The sequence below is a fragment of the Elephantulus edwardii genome, unplaced genomic scaffold, assembly GCF_000299155.1.
Source record: "Elephantulus edwardii isolate Elephantulus edwardi_28Jun2011 unplaced genomic scaffold, EleEdw1.0 scaffold00002, whole genome shotgun sequence".
Taxonomy (NCBI): domain Eukaryota; kingdom Metazoa; phylum Chordata; class Mammalia; order Macroscelidea; family Macroscelididae; genus Elephantulus; species Elephantulus edwardii.
Genome location: NW_006399752.1, coordinates 37,248,364 through 37,271,497, shown reverse-complemented (window position 1 = coordinate 37,271,497; position 23,134 = coordinate 37,248,364). Strand labels below are relative to the sequence as shown.

At 57.1% G+C, this 23,134-nt stretch overlaps 1 protein-coding gene across 1 annotated transcript; it reads right to left on the bottom strand.

Moving 5' to 3' along the window:
• Positions 1–5,972: 5,972 nt before the first annotated feature.
• EXOC3L4 (exocyst complex component 3-like 4) lies at positions 5,973–14,982 on the bottom strand. Its single transcript, XM_006879185.1, has 11 exons — positions 14,529–14,982; positions 12,814–13,483; positions 11,686–11,797; positions 11,325–11,447; positions 10,962–11,062; positions 10,683–10,763; positions 8,497–8,611; positions 7,886–8,005; positions 7,630–7,782; positions 7,146–7,267; positions 5,973–6,162 (listed from the first exon to the last, which is right to left on the bottom strand). Exons 1-11 carry the CDS (start codon positions 14,980–14,982, stop codon positions 5,973–5,975), a joined length of 2,241 nt encoding a protein of 746 aa, XP_006879247.1.
• Between the last annotated feature and the right edge of the window lie 8,152 nt (positions 14,983–23,134).

The following is a 23,134-nucleotide window of genomic DNA, read 5'->3' as shown; positions in this document are numbered from 1 at the left end:
GTTTGAGCCCACTGTTTGCAGCCGCTTGTGTAAATTTGTTTAGTAAATTCTAAAAACCTCTAATGTATGACACATTCAATGTGGATTTGGTTCAGGATGTCATTTGTTAGAATAGATGACACATCTACCTAGGTAGACATGCCCAGTAGGCAATTTTGTGAGCTAGAAATCTTAAAACTTAAAATTATTTACAAATGCAAGTTGATGTTACAGTACCAAAGGAAAATGGAACCAAAACAGAAAACCATGTGTCATAGATTAAATTGTGTTCCCCTAAATATACGTCAGCGTGGCTGGGCTGAGTTCTCGGTGTTTGGGATTTGGTGATGTAACAGGACAGTTAGAAACCCAGTACTAAAATGCAACAATGTCAGTCTAGAGACTGAGGTGTGCCTGATCCAGCCCATGGTCTTCACAATTACTTGCTATGCATCAGAGAGCTGAACAATAACTAAGGATGACAGAAAAAGAATCGATGGCTTTGACTTGTGGTGCTGGAGAAGAGTCTTGAACATACCATGGACTGCCAAGAAAACAAGTAAGTCTGTCTTGGAGAGGGTGAAGCCAAGTTTCTCCTTGGAGGCTAGGATTTTGAAGCTCTGTCTCACATACTTTGGGCACGTGGCCAGGAGAAACTGGTCCTTAGAGAAGGACATAATTCTCAGAAGGGTGGAGGGACAGCGCAAGAGAGAAAGACTCTGGAAGAGATGGATTGATACAGAAACTTGGGCAAACTAGTGTGTCAGCATCAGTGAGACTGACTCAGGACAGGACAGGCTTCTGCTATATGTAGGATCCTATGAGTCGCTGGCAACTCAACGGCACAGAACAACAACAATAGCCCAGTTACATAATAACTTGATCATCCCCAAGATATAGTCTAATTTAATCTGCCCTTGTCAGGTATAAAAGGATTAGCGGGGGTGCCAACACCCTTAATCTGGTCACCACCTTGATTAGAAGCAAGAAGAGCTTCTTCTGGTTGTACCCCAGATGTCTCCCGTCTAACAAGAGATAAGAGAGTGAAGCTGGCGAGCCGGGGGACTGAGAAAGACAAGACAGACCCAGGAGTGTGTCCTCTGGACTCAGGTCCTGCCTTGGGAACTCCAGAACCAGGAGACTCAGAGAAGCCCTCCCCAAGAGCAAAAACCCCGCAATTGGCCTTGCAGCTTTCTAAACTGTGGAGGAGGAAGTGTCTGTGCTGGTTTTCCTGGGGAAAAGGCTATCCTTCTCGGAAAGGTAGAAGGTCAGTGAAAGAGAGGAAGACCCTAACAAGGTGGATTGACGCTGTGACTGCAGCAATGGGCTCAAATGAACCAGAGAGGCAAAGATGACACAGACGAGGACAGGGTTTCCGATCTGTTGTTCACAGGCTCCCTATGAATCACACTTGACTTCATGGTACCTAACAGTGACAAAGGTAACTACACTTGGAAAGTCCTTGCTGTCCATTCAGAACTGACGCATAGCTGACCCCTCCAGCGGGTTTCAGAGGCTGTAAATCACATGTGAGGTGACCGCTCACCTCTGTCTCTTGAGGAGCGGCTAGTGGATTCAAACCTTTGGGTTTGATCTGCTTACCTCTGGGTGGATAGTGCAACCCACTAGATCACTGGAGTGGGGAGAAAAAGTACTGGGAAAGAGGACCCCCCTATTCCCCAACCCTATCAAAAACATATACTTAAAAAACCACTATCATGCACTGTTCAGTCAGGTAAGCAACACTTGGACAAACTCAAACATACGCCCAGAGCCACGTCAGCCTCTGAGAACAGAGACGAGAACAGAGGGAGGAGGAGACTCTTCACCGCTCTGTCTGTTCCTTTTAAAATTTCAGACAGGAGGAATGTCCATCATCTAAAGCAACCTTTTCTCATTTCTCAAAATTAAAACAATTTGCTAACTTTAAGGGCCACATGAGCAGGTAAAGTGCAGACGGATACAAAGTTCCTGCATCCCAGAAAGAAGAAGAGTCTTTCCTGGGGTTGGCCAACCCCTCGGGTTCTGGGAGAGGTGTGAACCCCAAGTAGGTGTGAGGTCCCCAAGCTCAGTTCCTTCCCCAGGACAGGGCACCCAGAGAGACTAGGCTGAGCCCTAGATAGCTCTGATGACTCCCATCGCAAAGCCTTTTCTCTGCTCAGAGGCTCCTTACAGGGCAGAGTTCGCACAGCCATCCGGCAGACAGGATGCCCAGGCCGGCAACGAGGCACCAAACTCTCATCCCAGCACTAAGACCTTCGCGGGGCTCAAGTGACAGGTTGAGGAAGGGCAGTGTCGCCTGAGCTGTGATGGGCGGACACAGACCGGGGCGGTTAAGCCTCTCAAGTTTCCAAAGTGGCCTCTTTATGAGAACAATGGGAGGAAGTAAGACTGGAAGGGAGGCCAGCTTAGGACCTCACGCACCCCCACATCAGGCAGCGGTGAGGGGCCCTGCAGGACCACCTCCCCGCCTGCCAAGGGTGCTGCTCTGATGTCCAGAGGGCCACTGAGGCCCAGGGCAGGAAGGAAGGGGTCAGGGTCACCAGGCAAGGAAGGAAGAGGGAGGGGCTGCCAGGCACAGTGGTGACAGGGCTGACCGACACTCAGCAGGCCCCTCGTGCCAGGACCTCCTGGTCCCCAGCCTCTCTGCACTGTTACAGTCTGAGAGGAGAGAAACCTGACACCAGCCAGATTCGAACTCCGCTCTGTGACTGCCCAAAGGATTCTTCCAGCAGAGCACACCCGAGGGCCAGGCCCGGTCACAGGGCACTGGCCCTCAGTCTAAGCTGGTGGACACTCCAAGCCTCTCCTTCTGACAGCCCCAGGCTGTCCCTGAGCCAAACACGATGGGGCCTCTCAAATGAGAGCTCAGCCTCTGTACCTCCTCATTGCCCTCCCTGCCCAGGCCCGGCCAGGGCCACAGACACTATCAGGGCAATCCTCCCAGGGTCCCCCAACAAAGGGGCACAGGCTAGAGACAACCTCAGTACATGAAGGGGCTCCCAGGTAAAGACAAGCTGGACATTGAAGGAGACAGAACAAGGTGGGGTGAGAGGGGGGAATGGCAGGGGCAGGAGGGACCAAGAGTCCAAACCTGAGAGACCAAATGAGCCACCCTGCCTCACAGAGGAGCATCAGGGCCAGGCAAAGGTCGCCCTTCATCCCAAGGACACTGGTGGGTCAGTACATCCTGTGGACAGTTACACACACACACACACACACAGAGAGTTCCTTGTCAGTGAGACAGACAACCTGGCTGCTCACTCCGGAAACCCTTCTCTGAGAACCAGGAACTAGGTCCTGACATCCCGTGTCTAGCCTGGACCAGATGACCACAGACTCTAGGCTCTTCGCAAGGCTTTATGGGATCCAGGCCCGGGGCAGGGGTGGGGGTGTGCTGTGAGCAGGTCCTGAAGCAGAGCCATCCCCAGAATCCTGGGCCAGGACCAGCCCACCCTCTGACCATCAGCCTCCTCCAGCTCACCCAGATGTGTGTGGCCTCTGAAAGGTTGTTCCCAGCCCTCAGTCACTGCTGGGTCCCCTGGAGTGCAAGGCACCCCCTCTGTCAAGTGTCAGTACACGTGCACACACAGTTCCTGCCAGGAAACCCAACTTCCTGCCACTAGGTCCAGAAATCTCTGGGCTAACCAGGAAGACGGTCTGGCTGTCTGAAGCTCTCTTGGGCAGACACTGCTCGACCCTCATCCTCTTCCCAGCATCAAGCTGCTTGTCCCCAGGTTCCCCCAGGGCTCCCCAGCCCTGTGCCAGGGCGCCTCAGCTGCTACCTGTAGTCACGGCCTGAGAAAGAGCCAAGGTCACGGGGTGCCGGAGCCTGGCTGTGTGGCTGCTTCTTACTTCATCCTCCACAGCACCCCCACTTCACAGCACGAAAGACTGAGGTCCAGAGCAGTGAAAGACCCCACCTTCACCCTCAGGCTGCAGAGCACCAGAGCCAGGACTGCTGACAACGGGTCCTGGGGAGGGACACCGTCCAGAGCCCCAGCCACCCACCCACCCAAGAACTGGCCGGGACCAAGTTGGAGCAGGCCAGGCTTCCCATAAGGAGTCCTGGTGGCACATGGGTCAAGTACTCAGCTAACCAAAAGGTCAGTGGTTCAAACCCACTAGATGCTCCACCAAGAATGTGGCAATCTGTTTCCATAGTGATTAAAACCCACCCAAACCATCAGCAATTCTGACTCAGAGTGACCTGGGAAACCCTAAGGGCAATTATATATACGCCATCTTGTATGGTCCCTACCAGCCAGAAAGGACTCGGGGACAGTGGGTTTACGTGCATGTTAAGGCCTCCTGTAAATCCCACCCAGGCTACTGAGGATGCCTGTGGGCAGGTGAGGCAAAGGTTAGTCTGGGAATCACCAGACTTCCCTTGGGACCCTCCCCTGGGAAGAGCCCCCTCATAAGTCTTTCTCTTGCAGCAGAGAGCTCTCAGGCCACCTGTGCTTACTGCCACCCTCAGTTTCCCCAGAGACACAAAGACTACTTGTCAGTATTTACATTCATACTCACCCTGCCCCTGCCCCCAGTCCTGGAGCCTGAGAACCCTGAACTTTCCCACTTCCTCATTCCTGCCCCGCCCAACCCCCCAAACCAAAACCAAACCCACTGGCATCCAGCCAGGTCCTCCTCATATTGCCCCTAAGGACAGAGTAGAACTGCCCTATGGGGTTTCCAAGACAGCAATCCTTTAGGGTAGTAGACTGCCTGTCACATCTTTCTCCCAAGGAGTGGAGGGTGGGTGGGTTTGAAATGACCTGCTAGTTAGCAATGAAGCCCTCAACTGCTGCGTCAGAACTCCCAGCCAGCCACCCTCATCCTCTGGATTCCACACACAGGGAGGTCTGGATCCTCCCTCGCCCCAGGGGTTGCGGGGCTCCCAAGCCTCATGAACCCATGGGGTGCTCAGATTGTATTCTGAGCTGGGCCTGGGTGTAGGGAGTGAGCTGTCCAGCCTACCAGCCCTGGGTGTCCCCTTTACAAGGGTGAGAGAGTGGGGGGAGCTTTCCAGGACTGGCCTAGATTCAACTTTGGTGGCCCGTGGGCAGCCACCACCTCCCAGGCAGAAATAAATGAAGAGTGGCACTGAGTGTGGGATAGGAGGTGTCTAACCCCATCTTCCTGTAAATCCCCGTCTCCCTGTAAATTCCCATCTCAGTCACTCCTGGGCAAGCCCCAAGCTGTCAATGTAAATGGTCTTCCCGGTAACCAGCTTCACCTTGCAGGCTGGAACCAAATTACTGAGCAGTATAGGAGGGGTTGAAACGGGAGATCAGAGAGCAGGGCACATGCTTCTTGCAGCCCCTCCCCTAGAGCTGTGGTTTGCAGGGTCACCTCTCCTCAACACTCAGTGAGTGGCACTTACCCTACAGCGGCTTGACCACTTTCACTGCTGGGAAGTCCCTCTCACATCTAACCCAAATACCCCAAGCTGCAGCACAAAGCCTGATTACTTGTCTATCCAGAAGCGAGCAAACTGTATACCAAAGGCCAGTGGATGTGGCTGCAGGGACCATGGGCTTCACCTTGCAGCCTCAACTGTGGGCCTTCCCAGCTCTGGGCTGTCCTCAGCTCTTGGGACTAGACCCAGCAAGAGGCTGACCAGGTTGGCATCATCGCTGAGACCCCAGCCCAGGTCCATGTGTGGACAGCCTGCCTCCCAAGCTGAGCGAGCCGGCAGGGCCCCTCCTTACGAAGGCGCCGTTTTAATTCATCTTTATTTTAAAAATAAATACTCTGCCTTTCACGGCGAGCCTGGGGGGAGGGGCTGGACAGAGTCCCCAGCAGAGCGCAGCACAGAAGGGAAGCTGGTCACGCAGTGCGCCGCCCCCCCCGCGTGCGCCCCAGCTGCCCGGGGCTCTGCGGTTCCTTGTGGAGAAGCAGGCATGCATAGCCAGGAAAAGTTCCATGACTTCAGGGGAGGAGCAGGGCCTGAGCGGCTCCAGCGCGCGTCCCCACCTCCGCCTGCTGTCCGCTTAGATGCAGGTGATGAGCACGTCCACGGAGGTGGGCACCTCGATCTCCGCGAAGAGCACACGGCTCTCGGCGGCCCCGGAGTCCCCGGCCTTGGCGGCCCTCAGCAGGTCCCGGGCGTGCTGCAGCAGGCGCTGGTTACAGCGGCGGCCCAGTCGGCGCAGCGCCAGCAAGGCCAGCACGTGCTCCCTCCTGCGGAGACACACGGTCCCCGCTGCAGACAAGCACTTCCCAGGGCGCACAGGACAGCGGCGAGGGGTGCCCCAGCTCCCCTGCAATGTGCGCGCTCCCAGCAATGCTGGCGCCGGGCCTGCGGGGCTGAGACTGCCCAAGGCCAGAATCGGGGCACAATGGGGAGGAGGGGGCGACTCGTCGGCGCTGGGCGGGTCCAGATCAGAAGATTGGGGCGGGCGGGGTAGGGTGGGGAGTAGTCTGGAAAAAGCCAGACTCTGTTGGGCGCACGGCCAGGCCCCTGATGTCACCTAGATAAGGGGTGGGGGGACAGGGTGGCAGCAGGAGGACGAGGGGAGTCCTTGAGTCACCCCCTCCCCACTGCAGTACAGGCACGCAGTGGCACCCCGCCCAGGAGCAGGGAGGGGGCAGGCGGACTCTGAGGGAACCTCTCTCCTCCTACTTCCCCAGCAGAGCGGGGTAGCTGCGGGGTAGGGGAGTGGGGGCCTCGGCTGGGAAGGGGCTGACCTGGGATGGGGGGTTTCTGGTCTGGCCTGACCATCCCGGAATCTCCAAGGCCACGAGAGGTTCTCTCGGGCTGGAGTTTCCACGGATTGCAATGACTCATTCGTAGCCCCAACACACAGCCGGGGATCAAAGCGGGTTTCCTCCCCGCCCGGCCAGGGCACAAGGACCTGGGCTTCCTCCGAAGGAGGGGGCTCGCCTCTCCTCCTCAGGGGCCTGACCTAGGACAGGCCTAATGGACCATGGGGAGCTGGCAGTCTTCCTCAAGTTCAGGAGCTGGTCCTCTGGCGTCCCAGTCCTTAAACGCATACGCACAGCCTCGCCTGAATCAACACCCTCCTGCTCCTGGGAAGGGCCCCCACACCCCCGGATCCAGCTTGAGCTTCCCTCTGACTTCTCGTGCACCCGCACTCGAGGACCCTCTGAGGATGCAAATCTTGAGCCCCGTGTCACCTAGAAGGGAGCAAAGGCGCACTGACCTGACGTCGTGGTAGCTTCGGATTAGCGTCTCCAAGTGCCGCTGGATGCTGGCCTTGTCCGTCTCTCCCAGGATGTCAGACACGCACAGAATGGCCTGGTCCAGCCACGAGGCCTCCGAGCCCTGTGGGGACAAGGGGATGCCTGAAGGCCACGCCCCCGGCGCCTGCCTCGACCTCCCCTGGGGGCGTACCTTTGACCTGCCTGGGGCTACCACGGTCCTGGACTCCCATACATAGCTAGTGGGGCTCCAGCAGCCCAGGTGAGTAGGGGCTCAGTTCCAAATGGGGGGAGGAGAAGCCTCTCTCCAGGTCCCACCATAGAGGGGGTACGCTGCAGGCTGATGTGACGTCCCGCCCGCCTGTCCACGCCCACTTGCCGGGACGCCACGCCCCCCACCCGTCTCCCTAGTGAACCGATGGGCGTGGCGTCCCTGCCGCAGGCCGAGCTGGGGGACCGCCCCGCGGCAGCGGTCGCCGGTCCTACCAGGCCCTGGAAAGTCTCGCCGATGGCCTGGGCATCGAGGCTCATCTTCTGCGAGCTCATCACGCGCTCGGTGCCCCGGAAGCGCTCCCGCGGCCGCAGCGCCTGCACCAGGTACTCCCGGACCACGTAGCGATGCACCTCGTGCAGGACCTCCTGGTGGGCAGGGGCGGAGGTGGGATCAGGGTCCCACCCCCCCACCCCACCTTCGAATCCTGGCCTGGACACGCTCCCGCCAGGGACTGCCCTCCCGCTGTACCTGTGCCCAAGGCGGAACCACGTGCTCGAGCTGGCGGCCCAAGGTCACTACCTTGTCCATGAGGGGCTGAAGAGCATCCTGTGTCAGCCAGGTCTTGGTGCACAGGACCTTGAAGAGCGGCTGGGGGCGGAGTGGGGAGGGATTCGAACTACGTCCTCCCCACCCACCTGCTCACTCCACCGCGCCTTAAAGCTCAGTCCACCGCTCCCAGCCACAGTGTTTCAGAATTGATCTGCCTTAACTTTGGGAGGCTACCTGACCCCTTCTCCACCAGGCTTCCTGGTGCCAGGGGCCGCATCACCAGCGCTGCCAGAAAGGCCTCCCCAAGCCTGCAGCTCCAGGCCACCGGGTCTGAGTGTAGACTCCCCTGGCCCAGTTTAGGGCAGTTTCTGGGAAGTCTGGGAGAGGGGCCCAGGCCTGGTTCTGAGACCCACAGTCCCAAAGCTGGGCCTTGACCATGAGTGTAGAGGCTGAAGTGAGAAAGTGAGCATGTTCCACCCTTTCTCTGTACATCTCCTGCATGCTCCCTTAAACCACCCCTGGAGAATGTGGGGCCCCTGCTGGATGTGGCATATGGGGACAGAGGTGGCAAGCCAGCTCTCACCCCTCACCTGCACATTCTTTTGCAAATCTTGAAGTAGACGCTTCTGGAAACTGGAGATGGTAGATGCCAGGGGCTTCTCCAGCTCCTCAAAGGTGCCTGGGTACCTGGTCAGAAGATTGCTCCTGGGGAGGGGCGACGACAGGTGAGGTGGTAGGTAAAGGGGGAGGACAGGTAGAGGAGGGGGAAGGGCAAGGGGAGGGGGGAGGAGAGATGGAGCAGAGGGGAAGGGGACAGATGGAGTGGGGGAAGGACAGGTGAGGTGGTAGGTAAAGGGGGAGAACAGGTGGAGGAGGGGAAAGAGGACAGATGATGGAGTGAGGGGTAAGGAGGACAGGTGGAGGAGGAGGAAGGATGAGGGGAGGGGGAGGATAGATAGAAGAGAGGGGAAAGGGGACAGGTGGAGTGAGGGATAAGGAGGACAGGTGGAGCAGGGAAGGGCAGGTGAGGTGGTAGGTAAAGGGGGAGGACAGGTGGAGTGAGGGGTAAGGAGAATAGGTGGAGGAGGGGAGGAAGAAGGACAAGAGCAGGGAAAAGTGACAGGCCGGATGGAGGAGAGGGGAAGGGGTAAGTGAAGTGAGGGATAAAAAGGACAGGGGACAGGTGGAGTGGGGGGGGAAGGACAAGTGAGGTCGGTGTGAAGGCAAAGGGGAGAGGTGAAGTGGTAAGAGGACAGGAGAGGAGGAAGCTAGTGCCATGTTGGCTGGGTATCACACCTCCATTCACTCAGACAGTGTGGAGGGCAGCCCCCAAGACTGCAAGGTAAGAGGAGGGCTGCACCAAAGCCCTAGGGGCTGATCATGAAGGTTCAGTCCCCAAGGCAGGGGTGGCCCATCACTGATTTCCCTTCTGGCAGCTCTGGACTGAAGCCTCCACTTTTCTTGAAGTCAGGACGGTGAAATCCATCACACCTCATGTGGTTTGTGTCTTCCTTTAAGCCTCATAGTAACCCCTCTGTAGGTGACAACTCTCCCATTTCACGGCTGGGGAAATTGAGGCCCAGGCTATGTCCAGTCCTCACAGTCAGGGGGCAAGCCACTATGAAGGGAAGCTGCCCTGCCGGAAATACTCCCAGATGGAGCTTGGTCTGGCAGAACTCTAGGGTTCTCGGTACCAGGAGGACCAGCCCAGATAGTGTGGGGAATGCTGCCTGGTGTCCACCACTAGAGAGTGGCCAGGTCCAGCTGAGCCCCCCTGGGTCCGCAGAGCCTGGCCCAAACTGATTAGCATTGAGAGAGCATTGGAGAAGTAGTGCCTGGTTGTGGTCTTGCTTTGGAACCTCGCTGCCCTGTTTCAAATCCCAAGTCCACCTCTTACTGGTCTTGTGACTGTGGACAAGTGCCACTTCCTTTCTTTTCTGCAGACAGACACGCTGCATTCAGGACGAAAATGTTCCACATGCATCAGCTTACAGAGTGGATGTGACCCCAGTTCTCCTAGGCAGAGTACCTCCCTCCCCATCCCAGCGCTAGGGAGCAGGAGCTCTGATCCTCATCAGACATACAGGGAACCAAAGCTCAGAGAGGTTAAGGAATTTGTCCCAAGGCACACAGCCAGCTCTTGAATCTAAACCCAGAGAGAGTGTGTCCTCAAAGTTGTGATCTCAGCTGCTGGTGACGTGGCCTGTGGCCTGGGGCGGAGAACAAAGAAGGGCGCAGCCACCTGCCTGCCCACGTGAAGGGCCTCCTGGGAGCAGGCTGACAGCCCTTTCATAGCCCAGGGAGGGGTGTCAGGGAAGGCTTCCTGGAGGAGATGTCCCTATAAAGGAAGGCGAAGTGGGCCTGGGATAAAAGGAGGAAGGAAACTGAACCAGAATGACAGGGCTGGACTGGGCGGGCAGCAAAGCGGGACTAAGGTGAATGGAATTCTTCGGCCCTTGCTCAGCTTTGAAAGCTTTTCCCACCTCTTCCCGGGCCTGAGCCCCATTGCCCAGTGAGGAAGTGGGGAGGACTGGACCTACTGGTCCCTGGAGACAGGAGGACGGCTGGGCCTCACCCAGGCCAAGGTTCCTACGCACTCTGCGCGCGCACGAGCACACCCACCACGTGGGGAGCCCCACGCCTGCAGCCCCCCTCCCGCCACTGGTGCAAGGGGGGAGGGGGCGGGCCTCCACCTCCCGATTCCCAAAGCTCGCCCGCCCCCTGCTGGAAGCGCTGGGCATCGTCCTGCGGAGAACCTGGAGGGACCCAGACGCACCTGAGCTCCTCGCAGGTGTTGATGTAAGCGCCGAGGTGCGGCACGCTCACAGCCTCTGACTCCAGGAATGTCTTTTCAAACCTGAGGAGCAGTGCACGGAGGCCGTGGGGATCTCGCCTGCCTCAGCCTCCCCTCACCATCGTGCCCAGGTTCCCTCCCACCTCCAGGACAGTGAGTTGTCTGTGACTCTGAGCGGGGAGGGGGGGCGGGAGTGTGTGTGAGGTTCCCAGGATGACCACCTCCCACACCTGGTTCCTGGCCGTGGGAGAATGCGCGCACCTGGGCACGAAGAGGCTGAGGGCCCGCGCGCAGAGCCGCAGAGTAGTGGCCTCCAGCTTGGCGGAGATGGCGCCAGCCGCCTTCACGTGCTCGGCCACAAGCTGTGAGCGGAGCCCCCACATCAGTCCCCAGGTTCTCAGTCCCTCACCTCGTGGCCTGTCGACGTCCCCACCCCATTCCACGCTCTTATCTATGCGCCATTCTTAGGTGCTCTCCACTGGCCTCTGGGGAACCAGTTCCGCCCCACTCAGAGCCTCATGGCCCATGTACAGGGAGGGGAGGCTGGGACTGGGCTCAGCATCCCTGAATCGCCACCTCACGGGGCCCCACGCTGGTGCACACCCCCTCCCCACCCAGCCGCACCATGTGGATGTCAGGGGACAGCGGCACGTGGTAATGACCCTGCAACAGCTCAGGTGCCTCAGCCTCAGCCCAGCGACTCTGCTCCAACTGCAGAATGTTGTCAAAGCAGCTGGCGATCTTGGTCTGGTGGGGGGGACAGGGCAGTGAGACTCTCCAGGGAGGGAGTGCAGGTGTTTCCAGTTTCCCCGGTCCCTTCCTGCCCATGGAGTGGGGCAGGGGCAGCCAGCAGTGGAGGATGGGCATTCAGCAGGAACAGGGCCTGGGCCTAAGGCTACAAGGTGGAGATGGCTGCAGCCTGAGTCACCCGCAGCACGAAACCCACCCCATCGCCTTCACCCTCAGCCCGAGGGGCCCACTTCACCTCAAGGAAGTTGGTATAGTCATCCTCCAGCTGGGCCCACATGTCAGGTGCCAAGAGTGGGGGCAGCGGCTCTGCAGGTAGTGACAAGTCCGGGGCCCCCAGGAAATCAGGGCTAGAAATTAGGACACAGCCTGAGGGCAGGATTCTCATCCAGCTGGGGGCTAAGCTGTCCCCAAATCTCCAGGGCCTGGCTCAAAGTCTGAGGCCATCACTTCAGGGCCCAAAAGTCTGGCTCTCAGTTCATACCCCCACCCCAGGTCCTGCTCTCAAAGTTCTGTGGGCTTCTCAAAAGCTTTGACTGTTCCATGCACTCTAGACTGGTGAGTTCTAGGGGTAATTAATGGGACTGCAATTCCAAAGGGTCAAGGCTGGAGTCTAGGTACTCCCAGGGAGAAAGATGAGCAGTAGTCTCCTCCCACAGGATTCACTGCCTCTGAAAAGCCAGCGGAGGGTCAGCTGGGAGTTGGTTCTAACTCAAAGGCTCACAACTAGCACCAGCAGACCCTTCACAGAATGCAGGGATGGCTGTCCAGAAGGGCCAGGCCTAACTTGTGTCACCCACAGTGGAGACACACACAAGCCTGTTGCCCCCAGCACTGTGGCCAGCTCAGGAAACAGCTGCCATCTGGGGCTCACCAAGGAATCCCAGAGAGGGACTGAGACCTTCCAAAGACCACATGTCAAAGGAAGGGGAGACTGAGCCTTCAGAAGAAACCGCTCCCACCAACATCCTTCCTTGTGAGGTTGAGGAGACTCCGTTCACCTTCCCCTTATTATTCTCACTAGTTCAGACGGGCTCAGGCTGTGAGCACCCACCACATGGCACCTTTGCCAACCTCTGGGAGCCTCGGACTGCGTGGCTGTGCCGTGTCATGGAGATCTATTCAGAAGCTACATCTAGAACATCATGGGTCCTCATACTAGTCCTCGGCACTGTGGGAGCTTCGGCTGGGGCACTTGTGCGAACTAGGCTTGGTGACCAACTAGGAAAACCCTAGGTTAGAGCTTACGACCTCCTTCCACCCGCCTCCCAGGCGACGCAGAAAGGGGCTCCCACAGAGAAAGGGAGAAGGCAGAAGACCATTGCCCTCCCTGTCCTCGCCAAGCTCGCGCACTCTGCGGTCTCACCTTCCGTAGACATTGGCTGCCCAGTCCAGCAGGACATAGAGCTGCTCGCAGCCCCGGGACTGATGCGCCCGCGCCTGGTGCGCCAACTCCTGAAGGCGCTGGGCCACCGCGCTGTGGAAGGCGCGCAGATAGACCTCCCAGGCTGGGAAGCCAAAGGCCTCGTAGGCGGGCTGCACCTCCCGCCGCACCTTCTGCAGGTCGCGGCGGACCAGGCTGCCCAGCTCCGCCAGCTGGTGAGCCAAGTCTGGCGAGCCCTCGCCGTCCGGGGCAGCCTCCTGGGCGCTTGCGCCCTGCACGCGTTCCTGCGCGTTCCGCTCCACCGCGCGCTCCCAGTGCTGGCGCCAGTGGCGCGGGGTGCGCAGGAAGTCACCATCTGTAGGGGACTCCGGGTGGGCGTTCTCCTCAGCGCACACCACGCGCGCTACTTCTGCCAGCGCATCCGCGTCCACACCATCTGGACCCAGCGTCTCGCGCACGATGGCATCGATCTCGGCGGCCAGTCCGTCGTAGTGAAGACACATGTCCATGGCGCGACGCGCGTAGCTGGTAAGATCCTGCTCATAGGAGCGGTTCGTCTTCATGGCCACTAGCTGCGTCTCCAGGTCTCGCAGCTGTTCGAAGGCTGCCAGCAGTTGCCTCTCAGTGATGAGATCAGCCACGGATTTGTCTTCTGCAAGGGACAGACTGCATGAGGTGGGTAACAGCGAAAGGGGCCGCTCCAGGACCTCGCCAGGAAGTAACAACAGGCATGCCTCAAACCCCCAGCGTCCCAGGCCTACTCCAGGAAAAGTAGCCCCAATTCCACGGGCCCCCTTAAAAATTCCCTTTATAGAGGCCGACTGAAGCCTGTCTAGACGCAACAACTGGAGTTAACAAAGGGCTGGAGCCAGTGAGCGCTGGTGGTCTAGTGGTAAGCAGCTACACTGCAATTCTGAAGACATGTGGTTCAAATCCACCAGATGCTCTTCTGGAAACAGAGGGGCAACTTCCTCTTGGGCCAGTCGGATCTGATTCGACAGTACACAACAACAACAACAAAGTTAAATACTGATAATAAAAAAGAAATTTAGGTGGAGCTAGGGCCAGCTCCAGGCTCCCCACCCTCACTGGACTTGAGGCCTCTCTTGCAGCCTGATTGTAGGTCTAATGGGGTCAGAGCTCAGACTGGGCGGTACCGGACCAAGACTCTTGCCCCAGTGCGGGGCTTTGGCACTTCTGGGATCTCTAGTTTTCACAGCCTCCCTTCAGCACCCCTCTGCCAATGCCTGCACCCCCGTTGAGAGCTCTATTCCCCCCCTTCCTTTTATGAGCAGCCCCTCCCACCAGCCTCCAGGCAGCCAATGCCCTGTATGGTCTGTGACCTCTTGATCAGAAGGTCATTGCCTGGTCCATCCCCAAGGCTGGCCCAGAGCCCAAGCCCATCAGCTGCGGGAGTGGCTGGATGTGGAAGGTTAGATCCCATCTTTCCTATTTCCCAGCTGTAAGGCTTGAGGTAGCTCACTTGGCATCTCTAAGCCTCATCCTTCACATCTGTTCAATTGGGTTTGCACATCTCTGAGATGTTAGGAGACTATAAGTAGCAGTTGTCATTCATGAGGCTGGGAGTGAGGTCCGGTGCAGAACAAATAGCCAGCTCAGCTCCTGGAGGGATGGGTAATGCGCTACCCTCTGGCCTCAGTTTCCCTCATGCTGAGGTTGGCTTGTAAGGCTCTCACCTGCCTCAGTTTTCAGTTCTGCAGGCGCCGACCCTGTGGACATCTGACGCCTAACAAGGTCCTTGCCTTTTGAGGACACATTAGGACCACAGGCTGCTCCTGACTTGGTGGAGGTCTGGGGGCCATTGGCAGTCACAACTTCAGCCAGATTTCGCCGAATCGAACGCAGGAGTTTAGAGCTGCGCCGGTGGAATAGGCCAGAGTCAGGAGAGCCTGGGCTCTGTGGGCTGTCAGCGGAGCCTGGGCCCTTCTGTCTGTCAGCAGAGCCTCGGCCCTGCTGGTTGGCCCTGGAGAATGACCGGAACAAGGTGCCCAGGCGAGGCCATGCAGTGTCATCATGCTGGGTGCTGGGCGCGTCCCCGCTGCTCACTCGCCGCTTTGGGGTCTGCCGTTCAGCCGGTTCTTTCTGGCTGCACAGCTCCGGTGCAGGGGTCAGGGTGCGAGGCGATGGCATCTTGGCAGGAAGAGCTGAAGGTGAGAGGAAAGCCTGGGGTTGCCCAGTCCTGGGAACCAGATTCAGGAATCCAGGGCCTTGGTTAGCAGGGAAAGGGAGGAGTGACCCCAGGTACTGAGATGCAGATAGCCGCTTCCAGGCACCCCAGATCCCCATTCAGGGTTCCAGCACCCACACCTCAGTCAGCCTGCTGGATGAGACCCTTCCCTTCAGAATCAAGTAGGAGTTAAGTGTGCAGATTCTCATGCCCAGTTCTCATCTAACACTTAAGGACTTTGAAGTACACACACACACACACACACACACACACACACACACACAATCCCTTTGCCTGTCTCCAGACCCCTCGGCTCAGCCTCACCACTTGATTCACCTGGACAAGCTTAACTGCTTTTGTTCAGAAGGGTGCTCAGGCTGTCCCCCCAAATCCACCCCCTTCTCAGGGTCCTGAGCGCTGGAAGTGGGTCTGAGCTGAGGGCACTAGCAGAGGCCCCTCTGGCTTATCGAGGTCTCACAGCCCATGGGGAAGTCTCCCTGACAGGCAGCGGGTCTATATTTAACAGGGTGAGGGCGGAGGGGTTCCCAACACGGCTTCCCGAGAGGGCACTGAGGGGCATCCTGTCAACTGCCCCTGCCCCTGTGACCCCCTCCACCCACACACATGCTCTCTAGCGGCAGAACACTGTTTGCTCTCTGGCTTCTGGTTAAGCTGGGCTGTGGGAGAGACCTTGACAGCCTGACCCCGCCCACCCCACTGTGCAAAGGGGCGGGGGTAGGGGGCTGGGGGTACAGATTCGGCCTGAGGCCCAACAGGCAAAGCCCCCAGGCAGTCCCGGGGCTCTCCATCCAGGATGCCAGGACAAAAGCCCAAGTGGAGCCAGCCTGTGACCTGGTGACACTGGGCAGGAGCTGCCCTTGGGGCCTCAGCTTCCCTGGAGTGGGGTGACATCAGGATGGGGGTCCCAGCCCCTCCTACCCCACGTCATCCCAGGAGTCTGTCCTTGTCTTCGGTTGGTTCTATAGGCCTACCTTCCTCCAGGCTCCCTGAGCACCCAGCAGCTGGAAGGAGCCCCACCAAGGAAGAGAAGGCGGCTGGTGATTGAGATCTGATCGCCCCGCCCCGTCCACAGGTCATCCTTTCTCCTGGCGCCAGGGCTCTAGGACCCTGCCCCCCTCCTCTGACACAGACTGGGCCTGCACACAGCAGTGGAGCTGGCCACGTGGCCACGTGGCTCCTCCCTCCTTGTGCCCCGCCTCAGCACCTGGCACAGGCTCACCCACTGGGGTGGGAGTAGGGACAAGAAGGACGCATCTTCCTTGTGCAGGGGACAGAGGCGAGGACACGGTAGGAGGACAGCCAGGCTCTGCCATGGTTAAGAAGAGCTCGCATTTAATAAGCACCTACTATGTGCCCGGCCTGGAACCTACCACAGACCTGGTCCCTATGACAGTATGGCCACAGGGGTGTCATTCATCCTATTCCCTAAATGAGAGAACTGAGGCTCAGGGAAGGGAAGGGCCTTGCCTCCCACCTAGTGGGGGGAAGGCCTACCTGGGTCCAGGTCAGTCTGGAAACAAGGTGGGCAGAGACTGGCCTGTGCCTGCCCAGTAGAGCACAGCTTGCTGCCCAGGGCACCCCTTCTCCAGGCCAAAAGGCTCCAAGAGTGGAGTTGAGGAGCCTTGGGGTCCTCTCCCAGGGATCCCAGAGACAGATTCCATGTGAGGAGCAGTTGAGTGGGGACCACACTGACCTCCTAGCTCTACTTGGGGCCTGTGACGTGTGCCCCCAGCCGAGCTCACTGGCCCTCAGACCCCCACTTCCTTCTGTCCTCCTACATTCCTCTCAGGCTGTTTCGTCATCTGCTTTCTCTGCCCCCCACCCCTGACCTGGATATCAGGATCCAGGGTGTGGGAGCTCTCGCCATCTGTCTACTCAGTGAGCTCTGCCCACTCCTCCTCATCACCCCAAAACTCAGCCTAGAAGAAGAGTGAGCTGCCCAGTGTGAGGACCCCTCCCTGGGCTTGCCTGACCAGGTGCCTCTCGATGCGCCCTCGGGTGCCCTCTCTGGCTGACTGGATGTTCCTCTCGCTGTCTGCTCCCAATGCCTCGAATGCCCTGCAAAGTCTGGGATTGCAATTGGCTGAGCTTCAAGGCCCTGGAGTCCCAGGCCCACCTGAGTCAGGGTCACCGCCTGAGTCAGGGCCACCGGGGAGGACATTACACAAAAGCCACAGTCACTGTGGACCCCACCTGGACTGTCCCAGCTGTGGCTGAGATGTGAGGCCTGGAGGAGACAGGAAGGAGTGGCTGGAACAAACCTGGATGGTGTAGGTACCCCCTTTGCTCTCCCTTCCCCTCAGCTTCCACCCCCTCTTTCCAGCCTTTCCCTCGTGCAGTGCCCATCGCCACCCCCAGCCTCTTCAAGGGCCTTCTCAGACCAGGCACCCTGGATCCTGGACATGCCCCAGGGAAGGTGTGTGTCTCCTGGCCCACACCTGCTCTTCGTCACCACCTGATCCCTCCCAGTCATAGTCTTACAGCTGCCTTCTCAAAGTGGTCAGGGGGGCTTGCCCAAACAGAAACCTTTTCCTCTTGGAAGTCAGGAATACAACAAGGAGATGTGTTCACAACACTGTTGTGTGCTGTTTGAGTTGAGGGCATGGCTCATCCTTCGTGTGGTGGATTTGAAAGGCGTGCCTTTGGGATTGCAGCGCAGTTTCTTACCACTAGGCCACTAGAGCTCCCTTTGACCTCAAAGAACTAGTTAGGGCAATAAGGCAAGGGAAAAAAATAAGAGGTATGCATATAATGAGAGAGGACAGATAAAACTCGCCTTCTGTGGATGGCAAGACGGTCTGCTTAGAAAATCTGAAGCTGACAAATGTTAGAGCTCCTGAGTTGAGTTTCGTATGCTGATTATAAGATGCAAATAAACTCAGTCCTTTTCTGGGATCTCAGCAAAGCCCATTAGAAAAAGGCATTTTAAAGGCTCACTTTCTCAATAGCAAAACAGCCCACCCTCTCAGGAAGAAGGGTTGCATAACACAGAGAATGCCATCAAGGACTGCAGTGTAGTTACACAAAAGGCTGACAACAACAAAATAGAATTCTAAAACAAACAAATACAATCTTTTAAAAATCTATCACCCTCCAAGCTGCTGACATCCTCAGCTCTGATTTCTAACCTTGACATTCAGGCCATTCCTTCTGGACCTTTGAAGTTTCATCTTCCACTCAGTCACTCCCCTCGACACCTGGGCACAGTGACCTGTGGTGACCTCACCCCACCCCCTCTAGCTGTCGCCACTTTTGAGGCTCAGCAGACGTGGCTCCTCCCTCTGGAAGCCTTCCCTGATTACCTGAGCTCCAGACCACACCTGAGAGTGTGAAGCAGGTCCAGGAGCCTCGTAGGGCAGTGTGAGTGTGAGTGTGTGTGGTGTGTGTCCACGCTGGGTTTGTGGTGTGTGCGACCATGCTGGCTGTAGTGTGTGTCCATGGTGTGTACCCACGCTGTGCTTGTTTGGTGTGTGTCCATGCTGTGTGTGTGGCGTGTGTGTCCACACTGTGTATGTGTCCATGCTGTGTTTGTGGTATGTGTGTCCATACTGTGTGTGTAATGTGTGTATCCTCGCTGTGTGTGTGTGATATATGTGTCCATGATGCGTGTGTCCACCCTGTGTGTGTGGTGTATACCCATGCTGTGTGGTGTGTGTCTACGCTGTGTGTGTGATATATGTGTCCATGATGCGTGTGTCCACCCTGTGTGTGTGGTGTATACCCATGCTGTGTGGTGTGTGTCTACGCTGTGTGTGTGATATATGTGTATGTGTGGTGTATGCCCATGCTATATGTGGTGTGTATTCACATTGTGTGTGTGTGGTGTATGTCCAAGTTGTGTGTGTGTGGTGTGTCCATGCTGTTTGTATTCACATTGTGTGTGTGGTGTGTGTGTGTCCATGCCATGTGTAGAGTGTGTCCCCACTGTTTGTGTGAGGTGTGTGTCCACACTGTGTGTGTGTGGTGTGTCCACTCTATGTATGTGGTGTGTGTGTCTATGCTGTGTGTGTGAGGTGTGTGTCCCCACTGTGTGTGTGTGGTGTGTCCACACTGTGCGTGTTGTGTGTCCATGCTGTGTGTATTCACACTGTGTGTGGTGTGTGTGTCTATGCTGTGTGTGGTGTGTTTCCCCACTGTTTGTGTGAGGTGTGTGTCCACACTGTATGTGTGTGGTGTGTGTCCACGCCAGGTGTGTTAGCTTTGATGCCTGCATGTGGGCACTGGCGCCTCTGTGTGCGCCTCTGAGGGCCCACGTGTGTCTTCCGCCATGAGCACCTGTGTGTCTGCACTTCTTTGTGTCCGTTTCCGGTCTTTCCACCTGTGTGTGCCCGTATGAGCAGCTTTGTATGTGACTCAAACTGGCCCTCTGCCTGGACTGTCAGGCTCCAAGCCCAGGCCCTTGGCCCAGAGCACCATTAACAGAACCAAATTGTCCTCAAGCCCCACCCTACGCCCGCAGCACCCTGTGGCCCTCTGGCCCCACCTGCTTGGAACATACCTGCTGACAGAGCGGACACTGGGTCCAGAATGAGGCCACCTGGAGAAGATGGCCGAGCAGAGTCCTCAGAGGCAGGCCAGGCCTGGGGCCGCTTGAGAAGCTGAGTGAGGGACCAACAGCTGGGACTTCCCAGTTGTGGTCAGTGGTCAGGACCGCCTTGGATCCACCAGCCCCACCCCTAGCTCCACCCACCACCCAGACCCCATACTTTCACTTTCAGCCATATTCCAGCCCTTGCACCCATATTCCCTCCCATTCAGAGGCCACGCTGCTGCTGCTGCTATTGTAACCTTTGATTCCTGGCTTGCCAGCCAAGGATAGGGCCAAGGGAGAGCGTCCAGGGCCCAACACACAGAGCAGAGGCAATGCTGGGCAGGCCAGAGGCCAGACGGGGCAGGCACAGGCCTAGGGACACCAGTCATGGACTGATCTCAGAAAGAAAGCCTCTTCATTCCACTCTTAAAGACCACCCCAAGGGCCCCCGCCCCAGCACCTGGCCTTGGTGGAGTGTATGTCACTGGGCCTTTCCAGAGGACTCTGTGAGTGAGACAGAGGGAGGGGGCACCACAGGACAGAGAGGTCACACTCAGAGGGAGGAGCGATGGCACCCTGATCGGGACCAGCACCCACACAGGCCCAGAGGGGAGACAGAACCTGGTGAAGGGGAGCTCAGGCAGCAAGTGCACAGGTTGGGGTGGGAGGTGATGTGTGGGGAGAGGAGGCAGCTCCCGACATGGTGGGGGGATTGCACGGCCAGCATCCCGGGAAGGAGCCCAGGGGAAGTCCAGGTTGAACAATTCCCAGCCTGTCCCAACCTGGGATAGGGAGGATGCTGGGGCCACCGAGGCCACAAAGTAGAGAAGGGAGGGGGCTGAGGGTGCCAACACGGAGGAGGATAGTACCCCACACCCAAGGTAGATGGGACAGGTTAGCCAAAGCTGCCCTGATCCCCTCCAGGGAGCCCTCCACCTAAGTCCTTCAGCCTCCCGTTTCTCCCTGCCACGTAACGGGTCCTAGCTCTCCTGAGTACAAAGATGCCACAGGCCTCTCTGGAAACAGAGACCTCGAGATGTGGGCGTGGACAGCACAGGTCAAAAGAAGAGCTGAGCCCATGGTGACCAGCCAGGGCCCCTCAGTGGGTGCTTGGGCTGCACTGACCCTTGAGGGTGCCCTGAGGCTCCTAAGGGGCAGACACCAAGGCTCAGAGAGCTAGAGGAGCTGCTCAAAGCCACACTGCTGGCCAGGGAGAAGCCAAGAATCCCCAGTGAGCATGGGGACTCTCAGAGATGGCTCCCTGGAAAGGTGGGGTCAGGGCCTGGAGGATTATGCCTGGGCCTCCCTCCCTCCTCATCTGCACCCTAGCTCCACTCAACCCTACATCTGCTTTTTGGCACAAAGCTGTGGTATTTCTTTTCTTTTACTTCCATGAATTTTCCAGAAAAATTCTGTGTAAATCCCTTTGGAAAAGCCCCAGCCTTGAACCCGGGGCTGATTTGGGTCAGGAAGGACAGAGCAGAGAGGGTGACAGAGAAGGAGGCACGGTGGGGGACTCCAAGCAGAGGACAAATTCCAGTTCCTTAGATTGTGCGGCTCCAGAGAGGCACTTGCTTCCGTTTCCTCCTCCATAATCTGGGCTTGTTGTCATTAAACAGGGAAAATCACTCTGTGGAGTCAGAACTACCTGATAGCTGGCCCTTACTGGGTTTCCGAAGCTCTAAACCACATGGAAGGGGATTGCCCATCTTTCTCTAGGAGCCGCTGGTGGATTTGAACTGCTGGAGAAGCATAGTCTTTTAGTTAGCAGAGCAAGTCCCTAGAGACTACGCCACGGTGCCTGCAAATTCTCTCTGTGAGGGACTCGCTCCCCCACATAAGGGGGGAAACAGAAAAGGACCCTCCCCATGGCTGCTTCCCTGTCGTAGGGGCTCCTGTCACACTGCTGCATGCAGAAGACTTGTCCGGTTGATTGCAACTCACGGCGACCCTGCAGGATGAAGTAAAACTGCCTCCGAGGGTGTCCGAGGCTGGAATCATTTCTGAAGCAGGCTGTCATGTCTTTCCGCCAGGGTGGGGCTAGTGACTTTTTTATTTTAAAGAAGACTGGCATTACAGCAGTTCACTTTGATCCATTGTGGCCCTGCGGACAACGGCTCTGACCCTTGCCCTGTCCTGAGCCATTTCACTATCTCCAACACACCTGACTCCATTGCCACTGTCACCGTGGCCTCCAACCCGTCCAAGCATGGTGTCCTTCTCAAAGGACTGGCCCCTCTTGACAACATGCCCAAAGTATGAGAGACGAAGAAAGTCCTACACTCTTTGCTTCCAGGGAGCCACTGCTTTAACTACCTCCGGGACAGACCTGTTTGTTCTCTTGTCTATGGAAAATTCAGTCCCCCTCTGCAGCACCACATCTCAAAGCCATTGATTCGTCTTCAGTCATCCTTTGTCATTGTCCAGCTTTTAGATACACAGCAAGCAACTGAGAAGACCACTGCTTGGACCAGGCACACCTTGGTCTTTAAATCAGTGTTGTTGCTCTTCAGCTTTCTGGAGAAATCCTTGACAGCAGATTTCTCCAGAACCCCTGGACTTTGTCTCACAGCCCTGCCTAGTCAATGGAGACAGAGGTCATTTTGTTGTTGTTGTTAGGTGCTGTCAAGTGGAGTACGATCCTTAGTTGTTGTTACGTGCCGTCGAGTCGCTTGCCACTCATAGCGACCCTATGTACAACAGCCCTAAACCCCGCTCTGTCCTGTGCCAACCGCACTGTCTCTGATACACCCATCCCGATTACCCCAGTCACCGAATCAATCCACCTCATAGAGAGTCTTCCCCTCTTGCGATCCTAAGTATCCTATGAAAAAAAAAAGATCTGAACCTTGTCCTAATCTGTGAGATCTTCACACTTCCTGACACACAAGAGCCCATTGCCGTAGTCACCGTGTCACTCCGCCTGGCCGAGGATTTTCCTCTCCTACCGGCCCTCCACCTTTCCAAGCATCATGTCCCTCTCCAAGGAACAGCCCCTCCTGCAACATACCCAAAGTATGTGAAGCAAAGCCTCATCATTCTTGCCTCCAAAGAGCACCCCAGCTGCCCCCTCTCTAAGACATGTTTGTTCTTTTTGTCGTTCATAGGATGTTCTGTGCTCTTCTCCAACACCATAGCTCAAAGACATCAATTCTTGTGTCATTCTTACTCTTTGTCCAGCTCTCAGATGCCTAGCAAGTGACTGGAAAGATTATGGCCTGAATCAAATTATGGTCAGGTGGAGTGTCAGAAAAAGAGAGAAAGACCCTGGACCAGATGGACTGATGCCGGGTCTGCGGCAATGGTCTCAGGTGTGTCAGAGATGATAAGGACGGTGCAGCCAGGAACAAAGTTCAGATCTGTAGCTCATAGAGTCTCAACTGACACTTAGTAACAGTGCTTGGGAGTGAGGGGGGGGTGGGCCTGGTCCCCACGCCCAGAGCCCCCTCTAACAGCTGTGAGGCCTGAGCCTGACGCCGGGCTCCTGTATGAGCCTCAACTTCTCCCAGGCGACAAGCGCAGAGGTCAAGTGGCTTGATAAACCAGTTCTTTTTTTTTTTTTT

Bases quoted from the DNA above. Each gene is read 5' to 3' on its own strand.
- EXOC3L4 (XM_006879185.1), bottom strand. From the start codon at position 14,982: ATGCCATCGCCTCGCACCCTGACCCCTGCACCGGAGCTGTGCAGCCAG. The intron at 13,484-14,528 runs GTGAGAGCCTTA...TGTCCCTTGCAG, and splicing joins AGAACTGAAAACTGAGGCAG to AAGACAAATCCGTGGCTGAT. The intron at 8,006-8,496 runs GTGAGGGGTGAG...CTCCGCCCCCAG, and splicing joins ATTTGCAAAAGAATGTGCAG to CCGCTCTTCAAGGTCCTGTG.